This window comes from Euleptes europaea, chromosome 2 (assembly GCF_029931775.1).
Source record: "Euleptes europaea isolate rEulEur1 chromosome 2, rEulEur1.hap1, whole genome shotgun sequence".
Lineage (NCBI taxonomy): Eukaryota > Metazoa > Chordata > Lepidosauria > Squamata > Sphaerodactylidae > Euleptes > Euleptes europaea.
In genome coordinates this window covers 65,570,356-65,594,771 of record NC_079313.1, presented here as the reverse complement: position 1 = coordinate 65,594,771, position 24,416 = coordinate 65,570,356, and the positions used below count along the sequence as shown (strand labels likewise).

Sequence of the window (24,416 nt, the reverse complement as noted above, 5' to 3'; positions counted from 1 at the left end):
GGCCCCTTTCCCCCACCCCACGCGCCTTCAGGGAGCTTCCCTGGAGAGGCGCGGGGTGCCCTTTAAACAGATCTGCTGCTCCCGGCTGGGACCAGCAGATCTGTTTAAAGGGCCCGCCGCGCGCCTCCAGGGAAGCTCCCTGGAGGCGTGCGGCGGGTCTTCAAACAGATCTGTACCTCCCGGCCGGGAGGCGCAGATCTGTTTGAAGCCCCCCCCCCAGCCCTGCCGGGAGTCCCGGCAGGGCTGGAAGGGTGTGTGTGTGGGGGGGGGTCTGGTCTTGCCAGCCCCCCGCCAGCCCTGCTGGGAGTCCCGGCAGGGCTGGGGGGGGCTTTAAATAGATTTGTGCCTCCCGGCCGGGAGGCACAAATCTATTTAAAGGGCCCGCCGCGCGCCTCCAGGGAAGCTCCCTGGAGGTGCGCGGCGGGTCTTTAAACAGATCTGCACCTTCCGGCCGGGAGGCGCAGATCGGTTTGAAGCCCCCCCCTAGCCCTGCCGGGAATCCCGGCAGGGCTGGAAGGGTGTGTGTGTGGGGGGTCTGGTCTTGCCAGCCCCCCGCCAGCCCTGCCGGGAGTCCCGGCAGGGCTGGGGGGGGGTCTTTAAACAGATCTGTGCCGGCTGGGAGGCACAAATCTATTTAAAGGGCCCGCCGCGCGCCTCCAGGGAAGCTCCCTGGAGGCGCGCGGTGGGTCTTCAAACAGATATGTGCCTCCCGGCTGGGAGGCACAAATCTGTTTGAAGCTCCCCCCCAGTCTTGCCGGGACTCACGGCAGGGCTGGAAGGGTGTGTGTGTGGGGGGTCTGGTCTTGCTTTAAATAGATCTGCGCCTCCCAGCTGGGAGGCGCAGATCTGTTTAAAGGGCCCCCGCGCGCCTTCAGGGAATCCCCCTGAAGGCACGCGGGGGCTGAATTTCCCTCCGAACTCCGGATCCCCCCGAATATCCGGGGATCTGAAGCGGGGGAGTTCGGACTTCGGCACGGTCCGAATTAAAACGGGCCGAATTCAGCCGATTCCGAACTATACCGTTTTTTTTTTCAACAGCCCTAGTGATTTTACTATTTCAGTACTACAGTTTGGGATGGCTAGAGTATATGCATTTGTGTTCTTTGTTCCTTGTAAAGTACAATAATTAAATATTGAGATATTGTCAATCATAAATTAACACATTATTAAAGATAATGCATAAATATGAAATGCTGAATTTGTTCAACATTTTCATCAAGGATATTACTTGGTGTAAATTTCAGTGCTTGCCTGTTCTATAAAGGTAATGGGATTGCCAGTGGTCAAATCAGAGCTTTCATTTTTAAAGCTGTGAAAACATAAGAGTATGCAGTTACCTTGTCTTCTGCTTTGTTTCTGAAATGGCCCATTCACACATTTCCCTGAGCTGCTTTTAGTGGGTAGCAGGATTTCAGTATAGCCCTGCAGCAGTTCAACTGGGGTCCACAGAGTAAGGGGGCAGAAGAGGCAAAACAGCTGCACAGTCTCTAACTAGGGTGGGCACCACCAAAAAAATATTAATTTGGGTCGGTATTTTGGCCCATTTTTTCAGCCTCCCGCCCCATCTCCCCCAGAGGGAGCAGGGAGGGAGGGAGGGACAGGAAGCTGGCCCTGGCAAACAGCTGTTAGTCAGGTTTTCTCTTTCCTTTGAATTTTAATAGGCCATTATGTTCTATGGAAAGATCTGGCCTGTAGAACTCCAGAGACCAGTTCTTCTCACAGAAAATAATGGCCCTTTAAAATGTAAAGGGGCCAGATGCTGCTAAACAGCTGTTTGCTGGTGCCAGCTTCCCCTCTCTCCCTCCCCATTCCTGGCCTCCCTGAAAGCCCAAACACTCCTGAAATTCCAGGATATACCTTTCCATTACTCCTCGAATTTCAGAAATCTTTAGGGTCATTTCAAATATCCCCAAGATGGCCCGAAACAGTGAATTCAGGGTATATTTTCAGCTGAGGAATATCAAAATGCTCACCCTTATCTCTGACTGTTTTAGAGCAAACAGAGAGACAGGCAATTTTCCCTTTTTTATGATCCTGAAAGATTATAATGGTACTACGGCATTTTATCTCACTCATTATTTATCAAATAATATGTGTTCTAAAATTCCAGCTCTACAAAGCGCCTCAAATCTGTAGAGGATGAAATGGACAGTCCTGGAGAAGAATCATTTTATACAAGCCAAGGGCGGTCTCCAGGAAGTGGCAGTCAGTCAAGTGGATGGCATGAAGTGGAGCCAGGTAATTGTGGCCACTCAAATGGCTTTTAGGAGGCCTAGGCAATGCTCACTAACACTCAGTTTCTTTACTCCTAAATTTTAGCAGTTTACAATCTGGCTATGTATGAGACACCATATAGAAACTAAAAAATTTTACAGCTGTAGAACTTTGGCCATATGTCAGTTTTGTGTTCTGGGTAAGCAAAATATAGTGTTGAATATTCTTTCAATGATTATCAAGGCTTCATTGTCCCAAAATTGTGTTGTATATTTAGGTTGGTTGTCCTTCAAAAAGAATTACATATTTTAGCTACATTGTAATATAAAATGACAATAGCTGAATCATTATAAAAGGGGAGAAACACTTTCAAACTATTGTTAACTTAAATTGATTTAATTCTACATTGACTATACAGTGCCACCATAGGAAATATTGTTTGGTCTTTTTAAAAAGTATTAGAAAGCTTGAGTGAAGTATGTGTGATTCACCACGGATGCTGTTGTACCACTGCTGGATTATTTAAAGTCTGTATTCTTGTGCTATCTCTTAAGTGGGTATTCATATAAATATATTGTTGGTTGTCTAAGGAGCATTTCATTCTTAAAGTTAAATATTAATTTTTGATAGTAAAGGCTTCTCAGCTCACTGTTTCTGTGAAATTTCTGTTTGTTTTTTTTAGTTTATTTTATGCAAGGAAGAACTTGATATAGTTTTTTTCTGTGAGTTTATTGAAAATGGGCACAAGATAAGACAAGTTCATTCAATTGTAACTTATCTAAGAAGGTTATTATATGGCAAGAAAAATGAGTATTTCGCCATTCGTGCAATTTGATTATATTACTCCAAACAGAATCTTCTCACGCTGGTTTCATCAAGAAACTGAAGGGCTTAAGGTCTTGCCAATGTTTCTATGGTAGAAAATATGGAGGAAGTAACAAGAGGTGGCTTAAGAGAAAGTTCTGGTAAATTTCCATTCATGCCTCTTCATAAGAACAGCAGAAGAAAGATTTAATATTTTTTTTAACTTTTTATTATTTTATTTATATAATTGGAGGGTACAGGAAGAGAAAAAGGGGAAGGGGTAAACGTTATCATTATAAAAACAATACAGTATTATAAAATGATTTCTGAATAGAACATAATTACAGAATATCTTTAATTTGTTATACTTGCATTCTGATTTCTAATATTTTAAAAATTCATATTCTACTTGGCAGTTAATTGAGATAAGAAAATATAATACAGAGTTTATTATAATGTTTAAACATACTTCGTTTAGGTTAGCTGCATTTCATGTAAGTATAGAAAGATGCCCACTTCTCCTCGAATTGCTCAGTGGATTCACTAGGTTTAGGATTTAATTCAAAAGTCATTTTGGCCATGGTTGCATATTCCAGAAGTTTTTCTTTCCAGTCATCAATTTCAGGTATGTGAGTTTGTTTCCAGGTTCTTGCTAAAATTGTTCTGGCAGCTGTTGTAGCATATTTGAAGACGTCATACGATTTCAAAGGTAAATTTGACGGCACTATACTGAGTAGATAAAATTTAGGATCAAATGTAAACTTCATATCTAACATCATCTGTAGTTCCCGATGAATTCTTTTCCAGTATAGTTATAGTTTTGAACACGTCCACCAAACATGAAAGTAAGAGCCGTCTGACTCTTGACATTTCCAACATGCACCTTTTTTCCCTGGAATTGTCATCTGGGAAAGCATATTAGGAGTCAGATACCATCTGTAAAAAGTTTTGTACCAATTTTCTTTCACTTCTTGACAGACAGTATATTTCAATTCGGAAGAACAAAGTTTTTCCCATAGGTCCATATTGATCATTTCTCCGAAATTTTGCATCCACTTTATCATATTTGTTTTCACTTGTTCTTCTTCTGTATCGTATTTCAGGAGAAGCTTGTATATTTTTCCTAAGACGTGTGAATCATTTTTAGATATTAACTGCTCAAATTCTGTTAATTCACGAAATGGTTGTGGGTATGAACAGTCTTTTTGCAAATTGGACCTCAATTGTAGATAAGTTAACCAATTCAACTTTTGAAATTTTTCTTGAAGTTTAATCATGGTCTTAATTTCTCCCATGGACTCTATCATATCATTGTAGGTAAAATGAACACCCGGTTTCAGTTTAACATTATCGTGATAAGCTTCAGTTGGTGACATTATGGGTGGCGGAGAAGGACTTATTCTCTTTTTGTATCTTTTCCACACTTTCAGTAACACTGTTTTGACATCGCAATCTTCTGATACTTTGTCTTTTTGAATTTTTGATTTGAAGTCCCACAAAACTTTATGGAAACCTTGTCCCAAGTCTGCCCGCTCTAAAATAACATGCCGGCTTTTAGGATGTTTTATCCATTCGGTTATCCAAGTTAGGCAGGCAACGTGGTAGTATAATTTGAGATTAGGCAATGCCAGCCCTCCTCTTTTCTTTTCGTCTTGAAGGACTTTAAATCTGACTCTCGGTTTTTTCCCATTCCAAACAAATCGGTTAACTTGTTTTTGCCAGTTTTCTAGTGTCCTATCAGGGATGTCAATCGGCAAAAATTGAAATAAAAAATTTAGTCTAGGAAGAACTAAATTTTATCGTCGATATCCTTCCTATCCATGAGATGTTCATTTTTGACCATAAACTCAAATCTTTTTCTATTTCTCCCCAAATTTTCAAGTAGTTTGACCTTAGAAGTGTATTGTTTTGTGAGGATATGTTGACACCCAAATATTTCACTGGTTCTTTAGTAATTCGACATCCGATGATTTCTTCAATATGCTTGTCTTCATCTGCTGTTAGATTGAAAGTCAAAATTTTCGTCTTCGTTTTGTTAAGTTTATAACCAGAGTATTTTGCATATTCGATGAGGTGATTATAAACATGTGGAAGTGTTTGTTCAGGGTTTTGACAAATTAAGACGACGTCATCTGCGTAGCTTTTGATTTTGTGTTCTTCATTTTCTATTGTTAAACCTTTGATTTTTGGATCATTTCTTATATGGTTTGAGAGGACCTCCATTGATAAATCAAATAGAAATGGAGAAAGAGGACAGCCTTGTCTTGTACCTTTTGTAATGTTTAATTCTGTTGACAACTGACCGTTGATCAAGAGACGAGCTCTTTGCGCCGAATATATCGTGTTGAAAACTTTAAGTAGAGTTTCTCCACAGTCCATTTGTTGTAATGTTTTAACAATAAAATGCCAAGAAACGTTGTCGAAAGCTTTTTCTGCATCTAAAAATATCATTGCTGTTTTTAATGATTTTGACTTTGCATATTTTATTGCACTAAGAACCAGTCTCACATTGTCTCTCATTAGTCTCTTAGGAATAAAACCTGTTTGATCTGGAAACTGTACCAAGTTTCCGATATATTTTTGAAATCTTTTGGTGATTATAGAGACAAAAATTTTATAGTCAATGTTCAGTAACAATATTGGTCTGTAAGCTTGAGGAAGATATTGATCTGCAGCTTCTTTTGGGATCAAAGAGATATGTGCTTCCTGCCATGACAGAGGGATCTTGCCGTATTCAATTACCTCGTTGTAAAGAGAGAGTAAAACCGGAATTAGTTGTTGTTCTAACAACTTGTAGTATTGTGGTGTTAAGCCATCCGGACCAGGTGCTTTGTCTGGTTTTAAATTATTAATGGCATCTACAATTTCTTGAGTTGTTATCTTCTGGTTAAGAATCTCTTGTTCTTCTAGTGATAGTTTAGGTAGTTGTGCACCTGCTAAATAAGTTGAAAGTCCTTGTTCTCGCAGATCATCTTTCGAGTAAAGTTGCTTATAGTACTCCACAAATATTTTTTCGATTTCCTCTTGTTTGTTGTAAGTTATCCCGTTAGCTTTGGCACCGATTATCTTCCTTTTCTTCTCTTGTTGTCGAAGTTGATTGGCTAGGAAACGACCTGGTTTATTTGCTCTTTCAAAAAACCTTTGCTTAGCATATTTGACTTTTATTTTGATTTCTTCTGTTTCTATCAACTCTATTTGGTGCTTAGTCATCTTAATGTCATGTAGAATAGTTTTATCTGGCTTAATTTGGACTTTCTTTTCCAGTTTTCTTAATTGATCTTGTAATTCTTTGATTTTCTTCTGTCTTTCTTTTTTCTTTTTAGAGTTCAGGGCTATCATTTTCCCTCTTATAAAAGCTTTGCTTGCGTCCCATATAACAAGATCGGACATGTCTTCTGTAAAATAAAAAACTCTTTCAAATCATGCTTGCATTGTTCGAGTGTTTGCTTGTTCCGCAGTATTTGATCATTCATCCGCCATCTTTGGATCCCTGTTTTGCCTCTTATCAAGGTCAGTTCAATTGGATTATGGTCTGACAATATCCTGGGTGCAATGTGTATCTTCTCCACACTTGTTGTCATTGATCTGGAGGTCCAGCACATATCAATTCTTGAGTGTGATTTGTGACGATTTGAATAAAAGGTATAATCTTTTGTTTTTGGATTTTTCATTCTCCATATATCAATTAAATCAAATTCTTTCATTGATTTAAAAACACTCTTCGGCAAGATTTAATATTTTTGTCCATGTTGCATTCTGAAAAAGGAAGAATGATAAGACAATCATTCGGAAGGAGGCATAGAACTTTGAAAATACTTGATTTGATTGTTTGGAGATGGGATTCCTGATTGATACTTTTTATCACTTGCGTGGTAAAAAAGGGCAGCTGTGTAGCAGTCATTTTAAGCTGTCTTTTTTGGTTCATATGAGATTATCCAGGAAGGAAAGGATTGCTAAAGGCAACGGCAGTGCAGTATCCAACAATGCATGTTATACAAATCCTAAAGTACTATTATGAGGCTGAATGAAAATGTTTATAGCAGTCCTGATATATAGTCCATTGTTATATATGTGTAGGAACATTGATAATACCATAGACCAGCGGTTCTCAACCTGTGGGTCGCGACCCCTTTGGGGGTCAAACGACCCTTTCACAGGGGTTGCCTAAGACCATCGGAAAATTCCCTCAGACCCCACACAGGGCTCTTCCCCCTCCCACTCACCCCTTCTCAGGCTCCCCAGACGAGGAAAGGGAGGAAGCCGCCTCAGTCAGCAACTCGCCGCTGGGGCGCCCAAAACTTGCACCGCCAAATCCCCCCGCACCGGCTTGCACACTGGCCGCACTGCTGGCTCCGTGGGTCCCTCCGTGGCCCTCCCCTTGCTCTCACCCAAAGCTAAAGCAGAAGCAGGTGGGGCACTCCGTATTGCTCCCTCCTGCTCGACCCGACCCAGCCGAGGCCAAACTGGAGGCTCGAACTGGCGGCTCAGAGGTAAAGTATCTGCTTGGCAGGGGCTGTGGCTCAGAGGTAGAGTATCTGCTTGGCAGGGGCTGTAACTCAGAGGTCGAGAGTCTACTTGGCAGGGGCTGTGGCTCAGAGGTACAGCATCTGCTTGGCAGGGGCTGTAGCTCAGTGGCAGAGCATTGGCTTGGCATGCAGAAGGTCCCAGGTGCAGGATGGACTACCAAACATGCAGCATCTCTGTGTACTCTGTGCCCCTCCCCAATCTAGTCCCTTGCAAATTCAATCCAGGGCATTGCCAGGTCAGGCAAGAAATGAACAGAGGTGGGTTGCCATTGCCTTTCTATGAAGAATGACTGGCCAGCCCCTCCCCGCTGGATCTCCCAGATGGCGCTCTTCAGTAGAGCGTCTTGGCAGGGGCTGTGGATCAGGGGGAGAGCCTCTGCTTGGCAGGGGCTGTGGATCAGAGGGAGAGCATCTTCTTGGGAGGGGCTGTGGATCAGGGGGAGGTGCTGTGGATCAGGGGGAGAGCATCTGCTTGGGAGGGGCTGTGGATCAGGGGGAGAGCATCTCCTTGGGAGGGGCTGTGGATCAGGGGGAGAGCATCTGCTTGGCATGCAGAAGGTCCCAGGTGCAGGATGGGCTACCAAACATGCAGCATCTCTCTCTGTGTACTCTGTGCCCCTCCCCAATCTGTACCCTTCTAAATTCAATCCACGGCATTGCTGGCTCGGGCAAGAAATGAACAGAGGTGGGTTGCCATTGCCTTTCTCTGCATAACGACTCTGGTTTTCCTTGGTGGTCTCATATCCAAGTACTAACCAGGGCTGACCTTGCTTAGCTTTTGAGATCTGATGAGATCAGGCTGGGCTGGGCCATCCAAGTCAAGATCCAGGCAGCATATAAAATTTCTCAATAAATAAAGTATACTTCATAGTTTCTCTGGGCCAAAATGGGTAGGCTACCAATAGGTTAAGATACTAGACATCTGCAGGACAAACTTACTAACACTTTCCAATGAGTAAGCCCACTGACTGGACTTGAGTAGGATTTAGAGTAGACCTGCATAAGATGCACAAATATCTAATAATGATTTTATTTATTTGTTTGTTTGTTTGTTTGTTTATTGTATGGCCCCCGAATGATGTTAAAGATATCCAAATGGCCCTTGGCAAAAAAAAGGTTTCCCACCCCTGTTCTAAACTAAAACCTCAGTATTCAGGTTAAATTCCCGTGTTGGCACTTTGCAATAAATAAGTGGGTTTTGGGTTGCAGTTTGGGCACTCGGTCTCTAAAAGGTTTGCCATTACTGGTATATGGGCTTTCGTGAGTCACAGCTCACCTTCTTCACGGCTCACTCCTTCCAAGGGCAGGGAGATTTTGATTGTGAACGAATTGGGGTTGGGTGTTTCTTTCCTACTGGTGTATTTTGTTTTTATTTACTGTATTGGCTTCTCCAATGATCCCAGGCGGAGCATATGGTTCCCCTGAATTGCTGAATGTTCATGAGCACAATTAGCTGCCTTACGCAAACCTAACGTAACATCTAAAATGTCTCCCTATGTGATGAAAATACATCCTGCATATCAGATATTTACATTACGATTCATAACAGTAGCAAAATTACAGGTATGAAGTAGCAACGAAAATAATTTTATGGTTGGGGTCACCACAACATGAGGAACTGTATTAAAGGGTCGCAGCATTAGGAAGGTTGAGAACCACTGCCATAGACACTCTTTTGTATAGTTTTTATATAATGATAAAAATGCTACAGTAAAATTTATCCCCTTATGCCTGGTCACTTTCTGTTGGTGGCAGTTCTGATTTACAGGGGGGAAAATACCCCATACAAAAAATATCACTGATTGCTTCAACGGTACATTTTGCGACATTGCCACGTCCCATGCACAAGCCAGTGATCTTCACAGTGTACAAAAATACATTGTGTTTCATTCAGTTAAATGTACACACATTCCGCTATTAGTCCTCGGGAACAGTATAAAATGTATGCACAACTTTGTGCTTGCTATCTCTTATAAGAAAAGAGAGAAGAAGGGCTAGACAGAATTCTAGTCATGAGAAGGAAGGGAGCAGAACAACAAAAAGGGATAAGAAGGTGTGGAGGTCCAGAACCTCTGTGTTGCTGGGAGGGTAGGAGAGATCACAGAAGAGGGCAAAAATCTCTACAGAAATTTAGAGTCAAACCTGTTTGGAAGAAGGAGTAAAATAATGCAGTTCCTATTTTAGCCAAAGTTAGATAAGATGTTTTCAGCTTTTTGGAACCAGTAAGTATGAAAGAGGCCCCACTATAGCAGAAATATAATTGTTTATTGGATAAGCAAAACTGGCTTTCTACTTTCTTTGAGGCAGAAAGCCAAAACCCCAAATTCATCCTCAAGCCTCTCTCATTTTTATACCTAATTATGTAACTCTTGCAATCGTTTAATTTAATATTCAAGGACATCCCATCATTAAGGTGTCCTTTCCACCTGAGGGCTCTACTGTTTCTTTAAACAAACTACATTTTTACCTGCCAGGGTTTAGAAATGCTTCTTTAACTCTATAGTGCATCTTTTTTACATTCATCATATTTTGTCCTTATCCTCTGGGTTTTGTATAGCAATGTAGTATATCACATGTAAAAAAAGCCATATTTGTGGGGGGGGGGGTTAAGTTAGTTTATTGTTGTGGGCTTACAGCCTTAAGTATAAAGTTCTAGGGGATATGGCCATGGGAAATATTCAAAAGATACACTTCAGTTTTGCATATTACTAGACGATCGTAAAAAAAATATCTTGCACCTTGAACAGGACACCTTGTTGCTGTTAAGCAGTATTTATTTTGTATCTTTGCAGTAGCAGCAAAATGATTGTTGAGATTATTTTGCTATATAAGAAGCTGAACAAAATGAGGTGAAACTTTAAACTTGTTTTTTTGAGGTTCATTGTTGTATTTCTATGTAAAAAATTTACCCTACCCTACCCTTCCTCCTAGAAGATCAGGGGGATTCTTTCTTACCACTCAGTTTTGTCATCAGTTTTGTCATCACAAACACTCTGTGATGTATATTAAGCTGAGAGGGAAACAGTGTGCCAAAGTGGCCTAAAAAGCTCCATAGGTGACTGTGGGATCAAACTAGAATCTCCCAGGGGTTAATCGGCAGCCCATTCCTGAGAGTTGCAGCAGCATGGGACGGCGTGGCCGTGGCGGTGCCGTGGCGCCTCCAAAGAGGTTTAGCTGCTGCAGGAAGGGGGAAAAGGAGCTTTTAAAAAAGTTAAATGTAGAAAAGTGGGGGAAAGTCTTATTGAAAACAGCAGTGCTATGCCAGAAAAAAGCTGGCGCAGCACTGCTGTTGTTAAGGGGGCGTTCCTGGGCTGAAAGGGGTTAGGAAACTGTCTACTGGCAGCTCTGCCCTCCAGAACGCCCCGGGAACACCTCCTGGGATGCCGGCACAAGGACTTGCACCAGCAGGACACCGGTGGGAAGCCAAACCAGTGTCTGAGGGCCATGCTGCTGCACCCATCCGGGGGGGGGGGCGTTCAGGTGTCACAGCACCAGCGTCCATCCCTGTTTTCATGGTGCAAGTGGCACAAATGCTGGCGTAGGGGTCACGTCACCTCCTAAGGCGATTCAGCACCCCGCCTCAGGAATGCACTGAAACACTTTAACCAGCACACCACATTTGTGACCACTGTGAACTCCATTCAAATGCAGGTTCTCAGGTACTCTATTTCTGCTTGTGCAGGGGGATTAACATTATGTAATCCATCCATTCTCAGGCTGTATGTGATGAATTTTTGGCACTGTGTTATTGTCTTCAGGTCTGCCATAATTAATTCTATCTTCAAGAGTAAATCTTCCTCAAAGATTTGTAAGAAAAGAAATAAGAGAGATCCTTCACATTACTTCATTTCTGTATCCTGCACCAAAGAAGTACATCAAATTAGAGCCCCCAAAATATATGTTAATAGGACTCCTCATAGAAGATCAGCGTGATTGAATACTATGCCTATTACATAATATTCTCCCTTTTCCAGGTTTGTATGAGGTGTTGCTATAGCATTTACCATGGTTTTTAACCAAAGTCCTACACTCCATTCCCAGAATTGCATGTGAAGTTAGGTCTGTTACTACAACTGAAGTAATTTCTGCAAATAAGCGTCATTGCCTTATTTCTGCTTCAGACGTGACATACCAAACAAAACACAACATTAAATCCATGATCTTAATACTGTACTCATGAAGACTTGCATCCATTTATCTGCACTCCAGTGTGCTTGGGGAGCTCTCAAGCCTAAAAAGGTTGTAGTCTGCCAGAAAAGATGAATTTCCTTTCACCACAGGAAGACTCAGGGAAGTAAAACAAAGCAGACATGTAGTAAATTATTCCTGCTTTTGAAATACCTCTTGTGGTATCCTCCTTACCATTACTTTATCTCAGCACTTTCATCACATAACTCTTACTAGCGGAGAAGGAAGGCAAGAGGAGATGAGTATGCTTGGTAAGGAAATCATGTGGCGTCGGTCTCTAGTTTATACTGTGGCACAATTCTGCATTGGCTCCATTTTTAAACTAGTATGAGCTATTACACAGCCATAAATACACCTAAAAGCTCCTGGCTTCAGAATTTTGTTTTATTTTAATCTGCCATAATCAAACACACTCAATGAAGTAAATGACATCAAACATTCAGTTTTCCTTTCAGTTTTTCTTTTTCTTCTTAAATAGCATTCTCTAATCCTACACAGATGTGGCATTTACCTTACATAGCACGTTTGAAGACTGACCATAAGATATTATTGACTTCATTTTCAGGTTCCTTAGGCATGACATAAAGATCAAATTGGTTGATAGATCTTTTATTACTTCTATTTTCATCTCCTCTTTTACCCTCTCCCACCACATACATTTGTGATGCTGTTTGATTGTATTTTGTTGTGATGTTTTATCAGTCACTGGAAGCTGCTTTACAGTCAGTTAGATGTGGAATAGATTTTCTGCAAATAAATAAAATGTCACAGTTGATTCAGGGGTTGTGGTCTGAAGAACTCCAAAGTAGGAATACATCATGATAAAGAAAATGATGTATTATTTGTGTCAGAACTTTACCATTATTTTAGTAGAATATATACTCCTTGACATTTATTAAACAAAACACGGTTTTTGCAACTATAGTGTACCTCTTCTTTCCCCTGAATATTTCTGAAATGAACAAAGAATACTTCCTTGAAATAAGCAATGTGTAATAAGCCAATTTAGTGCTTTAAAATGATTGTCAAAATTATTTTTAAAAGTCCAAGAATCCAAAACAAAATTTTCATTACTAGATAACTTAGCAAAAGGCTATATATAACACATTAGGTCAATTGGACCACCTGCTCTTTGAGCATTTTCTTTAATTGTATAGAAGAATATATTTTGGAATATTGAGGTCTGATTAAGATAATATAGCTGCAAGCTCTCCTAGTCTCTCATGAAATCTTGAGAAGAACATTTGGAATATTGGTCACCCCGTGGCAAGATGAGTGTACGGAATGCTTAGTTCCTTTGATCTGATGACCAGTATTCCGAATGGTTCTGTCAAGAAATTTTATCTTGCCCAAAAAATGGGCCATAACTTTGTGAAAAGATTGGTTCTTGTAGGTTATCCGGGTTGTAACACTGAAGGACAGTGTCTCTCAGTGTCAAGTGTGTAGGAAGAGCAATATATAGTCAAAAGGGGGTTGGGTCATTGTCTTGCAAAGTATTGAAGGTAATGTGCTAATCATTGTCCTGTAAGTATCAAGATAATGTGCTAATGAGGGTGTGGTATGTTAATATGGAACCATTGTATCCTGAAGTGATCTGTTATCCAAAGCTAATCCGCATGGCTATTGTGGACTGTAGTCTTTGTTAGTCTGGAGGTTTTCAGGACAGGAAACCAAGCCTTATTCATTCTTAAACTCTCTTCTTTTCTGTTAAAGTTGTGCTGATGTTTATGAATTTCAATGTCTTCTTTGTGTAATCTGACAAAATAGTTGGTAGAATTGTCCAGTCTTTCAGTGTCTTGGAATAAGACCCTGTGTCCTGTTTGTGTCAGTCCATGTTCAGCCACTGCTGATTTCTCAGGTTGGCCAAGTCTGCAGTATCTTTCATGTTCTTTTATCCTTGTTTGTATGCTGTGTTTTGTGGTCCCGATGTAAACTTGTCCACAACTGCAAGGTATACGATATACTCCTGCAGAGGAGAGAGGGTCTCTTTTGTCTTTTGCTGATCGTAGCACCTGTTGTATTTTCTTCCTACACGCTTGACACTGAGAGACACTGTCCTTCAGTGTTACTCCTCTGAAGAAGCCTGCCACAGCTGTGGGCGAAACGTCAGGAAAGAAAATACCAAGACCACGGTCACACAGCCCGGATAACCTACAAGAACCAATGAACTCTGACCGTGAAAGCCTTCGACAATATTGTGAAGAGATTGTTTCAAGTTCTTTGGGAAGCATTACATTTCTTCCTACATGTTGTCATTGTCATCTTTCTCAAAACTTGTCATGCATTCCTGAGGGGAATGCCCGCGCTGGGCTTAGGAGGCAATGCAACAGCCCTGCCTCCACCTGGTGCCTAAAAGGTGGTGTATCGTGACCTAAAAAAGGGGGGCGTTTTGGTGCTGCCGCAGCAGTGGCCAGTAACTGGGCCTTCATGCCAGCGTTGGGGTCACAAACACGGCGTACACAGCCCGGATGCCAGCGCAGTGGGCCCTTGCGCCGGTGCAGGCCTTTGCTGGCCTCTAGAAGACTTTCATCCTGGCTGCCAGCGTGGCTTAGGAATGCACGGTTTTTCATTATGAAAAATAGGAAACAGTAAAAGACAGACCATTCCTGGGCTCGTATTAGACTTATTGATCCCCTGATCAGTGGATTCCCAGATAAGTCGTCTGAGTTCCTGTTTAAGAAGCTTCTGATGGGGGAGATTCCTCATCTTTCGCTTCACACTGCTAAATTCTGCACCATGCAATTAAAATACGCAAAAATAGAGTGGAAAAAAACTGTTAAACTCTTTTATACTTTTATATCACTTTTGTATCATGCACTATTTTTGTATATCTTATTGATAACAGATTTTCCCCAGTTTTTACAGTTTTATCAAGTTGGACAATATGATAAACTAACTTCTGGCTGGTCAAATAGACCATATTAATAAACTTAACTTGACTTGAGCCTAAAGGACTAAAGTCTTTAGGAGGACAGAGGCTGTGCTGGTGTTTGGCCCCCTTGCACTGGCATCCATGCCACTTATGCTGCCCAGGGTGGCACGAATGCGGCAGGGGGACAGACACCATCCTCCTGGTGCTGCTGTGGCAGCGCAGCTCAGGGATGCCAGCATAGCTTTGCACCGGCGTTCGGATGGTGCACTGTCCTCCCGGAGGCGTTCCCTAAAGGAGCTGCCTTTAGGTGGCCTCCTAAGGCCTTTCAGTTCAGGAACGCCCCCTTTCCCTTTTTTTTGAGATACGCCCCCCTTTTAGGTGGCATATCCCCGTGCAACCTTATGGGGCAGTTGCTCGAGTTTTTGAGGGAAGGGGAAGGTTTTGGCCTCTGTGTGTGTGAGGAAACCTCCTTTGGAGGCAGCGCAGCTGTGCTGGCTCTAGTCACTGGCGCAGCCCTTCCGCTCAGGAATGGTCTGTAAGCAAATATTCAGACCTTGCCCCTGTTAATTTGAGGCCGAGCAAAATGCAGAGGAGGAATAAGGTGAAGGTGACCTGTAGCTAGCAAGAGTGGAATTTTAGTTGCCTACCAAAGAGGCTTGATTGCCAGACCTTCCTACAAATATCACTTACGTCACCCTTTCAAATCCCGCTACTGTCTTGAAGTTTAATAGGGGATGGGTCCAAAAACTGTATCAAAAAGTATTAACTGCAACAAAGGCTGTTAATTCCCCAGTGCAATAAAATGAAAATAATCCACAGCAGTATGAAGGCAGTACTTAAATATAATACTCTATTTATATAGTTAATTGTAACTGAAGTTAGTAACACATGACAAAACTTGCAACAAACTACACACCAAAGTCATTCCTCATTCCAGAGAGAGAGAGAGAGAGAGATTATCTAAAAGAAGCTCAGCAAACTACCAAACAACAGCTTTCTTTGCAATAAATTATTAAATAATATTTCCCACCTCCCTCCCTAAATGATTTGGTTCATTATCACTGTCAATTTGAGAATTTTGTCAGTAAAGTTTAATGTATTTTCAGGAGCAATCACACCAGGACCTTGGGATCACAATACATTTGTCTCAGCTGGTGCTACATGAAAGAGGATAGCTGTGTTAGCACATTAGAGATCTTTTTTTCACACTCTGAGCGATCGGCTTCTTAGCAAGCTCTCAGTTAGAATGCTGCATTGCTGTTGATTTTGTCACCAACACAGCCTAACTCCCTCCCCCCTTTAATTGCAAGTCTCAGGGAGCCAGCAATGAAATAAGTAAACGGGGTGCTGAAAACTACTTTTACACAACTCACAATTCCGTTATAGAATCCATAATCACAGGATCGTCTTGCTGTAAAGAAAAGTTGTTTTAAAAGTATCAGGATGCTCCAAAATTTTATATAGCATACAGATCACACCCTTTCACTCCATATCCATTAATCTGGAACGCGTTATCACCTCAACGAAACTGAAATGTGTTTATTTTTTTAAAATCCCCGTGTATTTTTTATAATATATTCATTTGTTTGTTTGCTGCCATTCTGCCAGGGCACTCTAGGTTAGGTTACAATTTGAAACAGTAAAACTCAAAATAAAAGATACAAAAGAAAGAAAAATGAAATAGCAAAATTTTCTCAGTCCATTGAGGATCTCTTCAGGAGCTGATGGCATGAGCTCTCTTGGCCTGGCATCTGTCTTTCTCACCTTCCCACAGTGCACACATCCTTACTTTGCCCTTGGACTGCCCTCTGCACTGTCAAAGGAGGGAATAAAACAGTATGCCTATTTTGTTTCTGTGTAAAGAGGCAAGTCTGTCCGCTGGTAGTTGCTTTTCTTTCTTACATGTCCAACTAGTGTGAACTAATGAGCAGTATTTCACTGAAGTGCCTAGTAGTGAATTTTGTCAGATGCATTTTTCAATCTCTGCATGTTATCCCACCTTTCGTCCACGGAACATAGAACAGTATATACAGTTCTCCCTCCATTTTGCCCTTACAACAATCCTGTGATGTGGGTTAGGCTGAGAGAGAGTGACTGGCCCCACAAGCTTTAGGGTGGGGGGAGTTGAATCATATCTCCCAGTTCCTAGTCAATCATTCTAACTGCTACATCACACTGGCATCCATGACACATAACCTCATGAATCATTGTAGTGAGCCAGTATGACTACTCTTACTTTTGTGCATTGTCACATTTTATACATCATCTCTCTTGTTATGGCCAGCAAAAATCTGTTAATGAATATACTACAGAAACATAGCAAGTCAATAGCAGTATCTGGAGCATAATTGGGAGTTTACCGTTGTAGCCATTAAGTAAAATAATTAATACACTTCATGATGACAGACAGCATTGGATCAATATGTCTCTCTTTGTTCTATGGTTTATGGAATGAGGTGGTTACCCTTATCTTTGACAATTAACTGATGCATTGACATGATTGTCATACAATCATGTGAGTTTTAAATGGAAGAACTATTAGAATATTACACTGTTTTTATTTGGCAGTCAAGAATATTTTCTTGCACATTCCCTAATCACATTCCCTAAAAAACCATTGTTTTTTTAATGTTTTATTTATTTTTAGTATAAAGGGAAAAAGAAAGTACAGGGAAAGGGAAACAGTCGAAAAATAAAGAAAATACAAAAAATTGTTACATGCATGTGTTTGTGTTTCACGGTACATGGTTTACCCATATCCAAGCAGCTTTCCCAATGAAAAAAGATAATTAATAAAGATATCAAACCTTAGTATCAGTTCTATCCTTCTGATATCTTCTATCCTTCTAACACCATCTTTGATTAATACTTTACATATTGATAATAGAGTGTCCAGTTTTCATAAAACAGCTCATACTGTTGATCATTGTTAGCTAAATCGGTCATTTTGGCCATGATGCATATTCAGACAGCTTTTCCTTCCATTCTTCAATATCTGGAAGTGATATCAACTTCCATTTTCTAGCTAGAACAATTCTAGCAGTTGTTGTGGCATATTTAAACAGTTGTCTAGATTGTGTGGGCAATTCTGGTAGATTAATGCCCAGCAGCATACTCTTGGGGTCTAAGGTGAGTTTTAAATGGAACAGTTTTTGGAATTCATTGTGAATGTTCCTCCAGTACATCTGTACTTTCGGACAAGTCCACCAAACATGAAAGAAAGACCCATCTTGTGTGATACACTTCCAACAGGTACCTTGATTTGTGTTTTGCATCTTTTGTAGCATTTTTGGAGTGAGATGCCATCTGTAAAACATCTTGTACCAATTTTCGCATATGTCTTGGTTAACTGTAAATTTTAATTCTCTGGTGCAAAGTGATTCCCATTATTCAATAGGAATAATTTCTCTGAATTTTGGCGTCCATTTGATCATGGACCTGTTTTGTTTCTGGACCATATTTCAGAAGTAACTTATAAATTCTACCAAGCAGGTGATCTTGTGTTTCACTATAATGGTTTCAAATTCTGTTTGTGCCCTAAGTTCACCCGTTTTAAAGCAATCTTCTTTGAGTCTTGATCTTAATTGTAGATATGTTAACCAGTTTAGGTCCTTGTTTTCTTTTTTAAAACGATGATTGCTTGATCTCTCTGAATTCATTAATGAGGTCTTGGTAGGTCAAATACTTATTACATTTCCAGATAGACGAATTGTAGTAGGCTTCAAGTGGGGACATAAGAGTAGAAGGAGATGGACTGATCCTTTTTTATAACTTTTCCAGACTTTTAATAGGGCAGGTTTCACATTGCAATCTTGTTGACTCGATGGTGATGTAAATAGAGTTTTGTGTATTTCTGGGGTCCAGAGTAGTCTGTGAAAACCAACTGTAATATCTGCTTTTTCTAATACCAAGTTTATATCCCTTGGATATTTAATCCAATATGATATCCAAACCAAACAGGAAGCATGGTAATAAAGCTTCAGATTAGGTAGAGCCAGTCCTCCTCTCTTCTTGTTGTCTCAATGTTACTTTAGTAGTAAGGGAACTACTGCAGCATACCTCCATCTCGCACCTGTCTGGAAACATTGGAACCCCTAGTAGAAGCAGGTCACACAGTGCTTCTTACCACACTGGCATTGGCCAAGCTCCCAGAAGGGACCCCTTGATGTGGGAAATAGTTGCATCATCACCTTCTCACTTTACTGCAATGGTATTTGAAAAACACATTACAGCAGCTTTTCCTGCACTATAGTGATGATTGAAAGGGTCCTAAAATATTTTTAAAAGCTGTTTTTATGAAGAGCCACATATGAATCCTGAAACAATTGTTCCATCATTTTTTAAAAGGTTTGTTGTTGTTAATACGATTTTAAAATTTTTGTTTTCTTTCACAAAAAGTATAACTGCTGAAAAATAGCATTAGAATTCCAAAATAATTTTTAGGGTTTCCACTTCTCTGGTTTGTTTGTTTTTTTAATTTGGAAAATATGAATATTTAAGGTCAGTTCATAAGTCCACATTTCAAATGCTGAAAATCTGAGAATGGCTTGTGAAGGAAACAGCTTTCTGCTTGCAAGAGTTACTTACTGGAAGACTCTGGGTTTACTGCTAGCAAGGCACAGAGGTTTTCACTGCTCTTTGTTGCCAGCATGTGTTATCCAGTGGTCCACTGCCTCAATCTGAAGGATTTACTTAGCTGTCTAGTCATTGATAAAGCATATCTATTAATTTTTCTCATCTTTTATAAAAGTCATCTAAGCTATGTTTATATAGATTGCTGTACAAAAAAGTCATTATCAACCCCAAGAGCTGGTTTTTATACCCCACTTTTCTCTATCTTTAAGGAGTCTCAAAGCAGCTTACAATCACCTTCCCTTCCCCTCCCCACAACAGACATCTTGTGAGGTAGGTGGGGATGAGAGAGTTCTGAAAGAACTGTGACTAGCTCAAGGTCACCCAGCAGGCTTCTTGTGTAGGAGTGGGGAAACAAACCTGGTTCACCAGATTAGAGTCTGCCGCTCATGTGGAGGAGTAGGGTATCAAACCCGGTTCTCCAGATTAGAGTCTGCCACTCTTAACCACTACACCACACTATTCTCATGCGGTAAGAATGTCTTTACTTAAGGCCATCATTGTGATGCCTTGTTCTCTCTTAGTATAATCACCTCTTGGTAATAATAAATGTGTACTAAATTTCTTGAAGAATGTGTGGTATTTAGTGTTTGTGTCTATAAAAGAGCCATGTCCATAATAATCACATCTACAAATGTGAGAATAAGCACAAGGAGCTAACCACATACTCCACATGTTCTTACATGCAGTGTACTGTAAGGGGTGCCTGAGGACATAATCAAACACTGCAAAGTGTTCATAACTGCCATGGGTCCTGTTGAACTATATGTTCAGGGCATTTCATGCTCAGAATTTAATTTTCAGGTGTGTGTGCATCCAGTTCAGATCCTGGATTGCAGTACATGTGAAGAGGGGACTTGAACCTCCCCCGTGCCCTTTTCCCAACCTGGAAAGGTCTCGGAACTGCTAATATTTGCCCAATTGGGACAATATATGAGTCAGCTGACAACAGTAGTGGGGCACTAGTGCCTGTAGTGGGGCAAATAGTAGCTCCCCAAAGCCATTTTACATCAGGAAAATGGCATGGGAAGGAAGCTTAACCCCCCCTTGTGTGTTGTGCTCCTGATCTGAATTGGGCCCACATGTGCCTGAGTATTAATTTCTAAGCACAGAACTCCCAGAACATACCTGTAAATAGGACTGATGGGGACTTTGTAAGATAGGACTAGACCCTTAAAGGGGGATGAAACCATGAGGAAGGCATTGTGAAATAGATTATTTCTAGAGCTGTGAAGCAGCCATGGAAATACAGTCAACAAAAAGAATTAACGCGATATCTATGGCAAATGGGTGCATGGATAAAAAGATTCTAGTTCAGCATAAAAGGAAAAGGTTCCAGTGGTAGAGAAATGTCTAGGGAAAGCCTCTCCAAGAGACCTTTCTTCTGTATCTAGGAAAGGCTGTGGATCAGTACTAGGGCTTCTAATGCAGAAGGTCCCAGGTTCAATCTCTGTATCTCCAGTTAAAGATCAGGTAGTAGATTACGTGAAGGACGTCTAACTGAGGCCGTGGACAGCCACTGCTAGACAGAGTAGACAATAATAATTTTGATACAACAATTAAGCCAGCTTCATGTGTTCAAAAAATTGCAAGAAAATTTGTACCTCTTTATCATGGTACCAGACTTTGCACAAAGAAACATCGATGTGGAGCATTAAAGAGGGACATCAGCTGAGAGGTTACATGATGCAAACTGTGCCACTTCCTTGGATTGCTTTCAGTAGCTAATCACACATGCACAAATATCTGTGGTGGTGCATGTTGTTTTGAGTGTGTGTGTGTGTGTGTGTGTGTGTGTCTTTGAACTAATATATGGCCTTTTAAAAGAAGCTATAGTTTTAGGTAATCAAGCATGTCTTTTATTCCTTTTAATTGCTGAGCTTTATTGCCGTAATTCACTTCTGAAAATTCTGTCTATTGAGCATTGCCCTTGTTCCATGACATCTTTAATCTACAATTACCCCTATGGTCAGAGGGGAAAGACCTAACTTTCGAAGCCTGTTCACATTCAGGCTGTGCTCAAGGCAAGAAAAGTTATCGATGGTGACTAAATGCTGTTCAGTTAGCTGAATGCCGGTGACCCTTTTTTGCTGATACAGTTCTTGTGTCACAGTCTTCACTGCCCTTGTGGGCTCCACATTGAAGTACTGCAATGCAGCTGCCGTTAAAAGCCATTCGATGATAAGCTTACAGGTAAAACAGAATTTAAGCACTTATTTAGGGGCCGTGAATGCATGGAGGATATTATATCCTATATCATCCAGTCTGAAGTAGTGTCTGGTTGGTTTTGATTATATTCAAAAAGCTGAAACGGATCACCCAAAGGTTCAGTTTAGTTGGCTCTACTTTCTTGTTTAATTTGTTAGTGGTAGTTCGTTTGGGGGCTGTTTAACAACATCAAGCAATGTTGTCCTGTGCTATGATTAGCACAAATACTAAACTATGAAAATAAAATGTTTAGTTTTGTAAAATTTCCCCCCTAGGACTTCTCAATTTCCTGATTTATTTCATTTGCTTCATTGCCACTTTTGCTTTTTTGCCGCTAAGATTCAAAGCAGATTAGAATTTAAAAAATTTAACTCATAATTAAAATACAGTAATAACTAACATCTATGAGTTTTCAATAGTGTTCTGTAAAACATTTCTCCCATTGCTTTACTTCATTAACTTTAAATAACCAGAAGATGTTTGGAGGAACAGAATAGCACAGCCATCTTTGTATTCCAGCTTCAGAATGAAGGTAGAGGATCTGAGGTGCTGAATAATGATTTAGGCGCTATGGAACACAGGCAGGATTCTGCTGCAGTTGACTTGTTTGTGGACTTCCTAGAGGCACCTGGTTAGCCACTATGTGAACAGACTGCTGGACTTGATGGGCCTTGGTCTGATCCAGCATGGCTTTTCTTATGTTCTTATGATCTCATAACTGTGAAAAGCAAACTAGTAGGGACAACTGTTAAAGCCTTGTTTTCTGTGATATGTTAAGTTTTTTAGTGCAGAGCAGGATTTAATTTTAACATAAGCATGCAATGCTGCAGTTCCTCCATCTGCATTCTGAAGCAATCCAAGCCATAGTATGTGATTCTTCTGAAAGTGCAGTTTGGCTCTCAGATTATTAGACATTCCATTGTTATTAAAAATTCCAAAGTGATAAGTGTTTTAAACCAAAATGACCACTTTGTTTATTGGTAAACAGCATTGGAAGGTAGGCTCTGGGGTGGGGTGCCAGCTCCTTGCTCTTGATGGCGTGCAATTTACATCTGCAACTGCCTTCAAGAGTCTGGGTGTGGCCCTTGATGCTTCCCTATCAATGGAGGCTCAGGTCACAGCCATGGTCAAGGCGGCCTTTTCCCATCTCCGCTGGGCCAGGCAGCTGATCCCTTACCTCTCCCACCCTGACCTAGCCACAGTGATCCATGTGACTTTCACCTCTAGGTTGGATTACTGTAACTTGCTCTACGTAAGGCTGCCCTTGAGACTGATCCGGAAACTCCAGCTGGTGCAAAATGCCACGGCAAGGCTCCTTATGGGAGCCTTGCTGTGAGATCATATCACACCAGTGCTAAAACAGCTGCACTGGTCCCAGCTGGTGTATCGGATCAGGTTCAAGGTGCTAGTTTTGACTTTTAAAGCCTTACATGGTCTGGGGCCATTGTACCTGTGGGACTGCCTCTCCTGGTATGCCCCCCAGAGAGCTTTATGCTCTATGAATGACAACTTACTGGTGGTCCCTGGCCCAAAGAGTATGTGGCTGTCCTCTACAAGGGCTAGGGCTTTTTCATCCCTGGTCCCGGTAAGGTGGAATAGTCTCTGTAGTGACATCAGGTCCCTGAGGGACCTTAAGGAGTTCCACAGGGTCTGAAAAATGGAACTGTTCTGCAAAGCCTATAATTGAGGGCAACCATGAGTTGTTCATCATTGCTTGCCTCCCCATCTCCCCCCCCCCACTACTGCCATCTATAGGGGTTCAACTTGCTTCTCTGGCCCATAGTTGTTTATCTGAATGACATCTTGTTTATAGTTGTATCATTGTGGATTTTAATTCAATGTTTTATGGTTTTTAAATTATCGTTGTTACCTGCCTTGAGCCTAGCCTGATTGGGAATGAGGGTGGGCTATAAACACTAAATAAATAAAAAAATCCAAAGGTATTTTAGTCAATGTTGTACAGTTTGTGTGCTTGGTAGTGGAAAGGCCTGTGCCTTGCATTTTTTAAGAAGAACAAATGAATCCTCGCTAGTGACATTTGCTTTTGCCCAATGAACAAAATTTGAAATGTTGGACAAGAGGCTGTCTAGCTTTCTATTCATTTTGGGAGAAATCCTAAGCAATATTCAGACTCCTAAGCCTATTTAGAAGTCCATTTTATACAGTGGGTCTTATTCCCAGTAAACTGTTCTTAGGATTGCAACTTTATTTACGTATTACATTAAATTGATGGTGCAGGTACAATTCTTAACAATGGTAACAGAAACTTAATCATAGGTATGCACACAAAACACACTGGTTTGGGACAGTTGTCAACCAGAATAGTCAACATTCAAAGATTGCTGGTTTCAGCAACTGCTGGAAGCAGTTATGAACACTGAATTAGCCAATAGTTGAAGTAACAATTGGTTGTGGCAAAAGATACTGCTAAAGAAATTAGTGTTCATCATCGTTGTTCCATGCAGTCCCACATTGAGACTGCGCATGAGCTGGCTTACTTTGGATGGTTTTTCAGCTCTTAGACTTTAGGGGGCGCTAGACCCAGCCTCAAACGCATTGCGGCTGTTCACTCTCCAGTGGCCACATGGCCAACAGTCTAGTGCCCCCTGGACTTGACTGGATTGGGACCTTTCTGTATTACATGTTCAAATCCATTTCCACCTCTGTTTCTTTAGGAGAAGGGTGGGGCTAATGTTATTGACATTGTGTCCATTTCATTACATGCCATTTTGTGTTTTTGACTTCTATATTTGGGGAAATATCTTGCTGCTCTTGTTGAAGCATCTATGCATCATTTATCAGACGAGAGTTAATGGAGTGTCTGAACTCAGAAGCCTGTATTCTCTTCCATTCCCTACTTAGTTAAAAGTTCTGTAATGTAGTTGAAGTACATATTTTATTCAGCATTAATATCATCAGGTTTCTGAAAGAAGGAATGTGAGGGTGTTGAAGATAACTGCAAGCTGCAGTCA

The 24,416-nt window shown here is 41.0% G+C and overlaps 1 protein-coding gene across 5 annotated transcripts in view; it reads left to right on the top strand.

Moving 5' to 3' along the window:
- NFIA (nuclear factor I A) overlaps positions 1-24,416 on the top strand; it is a 556,273-nt gene that overhangs the window by 458,451 nt on the left and 73,406 nt on the right. For all 5 annotated transcript variants that reach the window (XM_056845664.1, XM_056845662.1, XM_056845665.1 and 2 more), the window contains exon 6: positions 2,111-2,238. In XM_056845664.1, the coding sequence (XP_056701642.1) occupies positions 2,111-2,238 (128 nt within the window). The remainder of the gene's footprint in view (positions 1-2,110; positions 2,239-24,416) is intronic.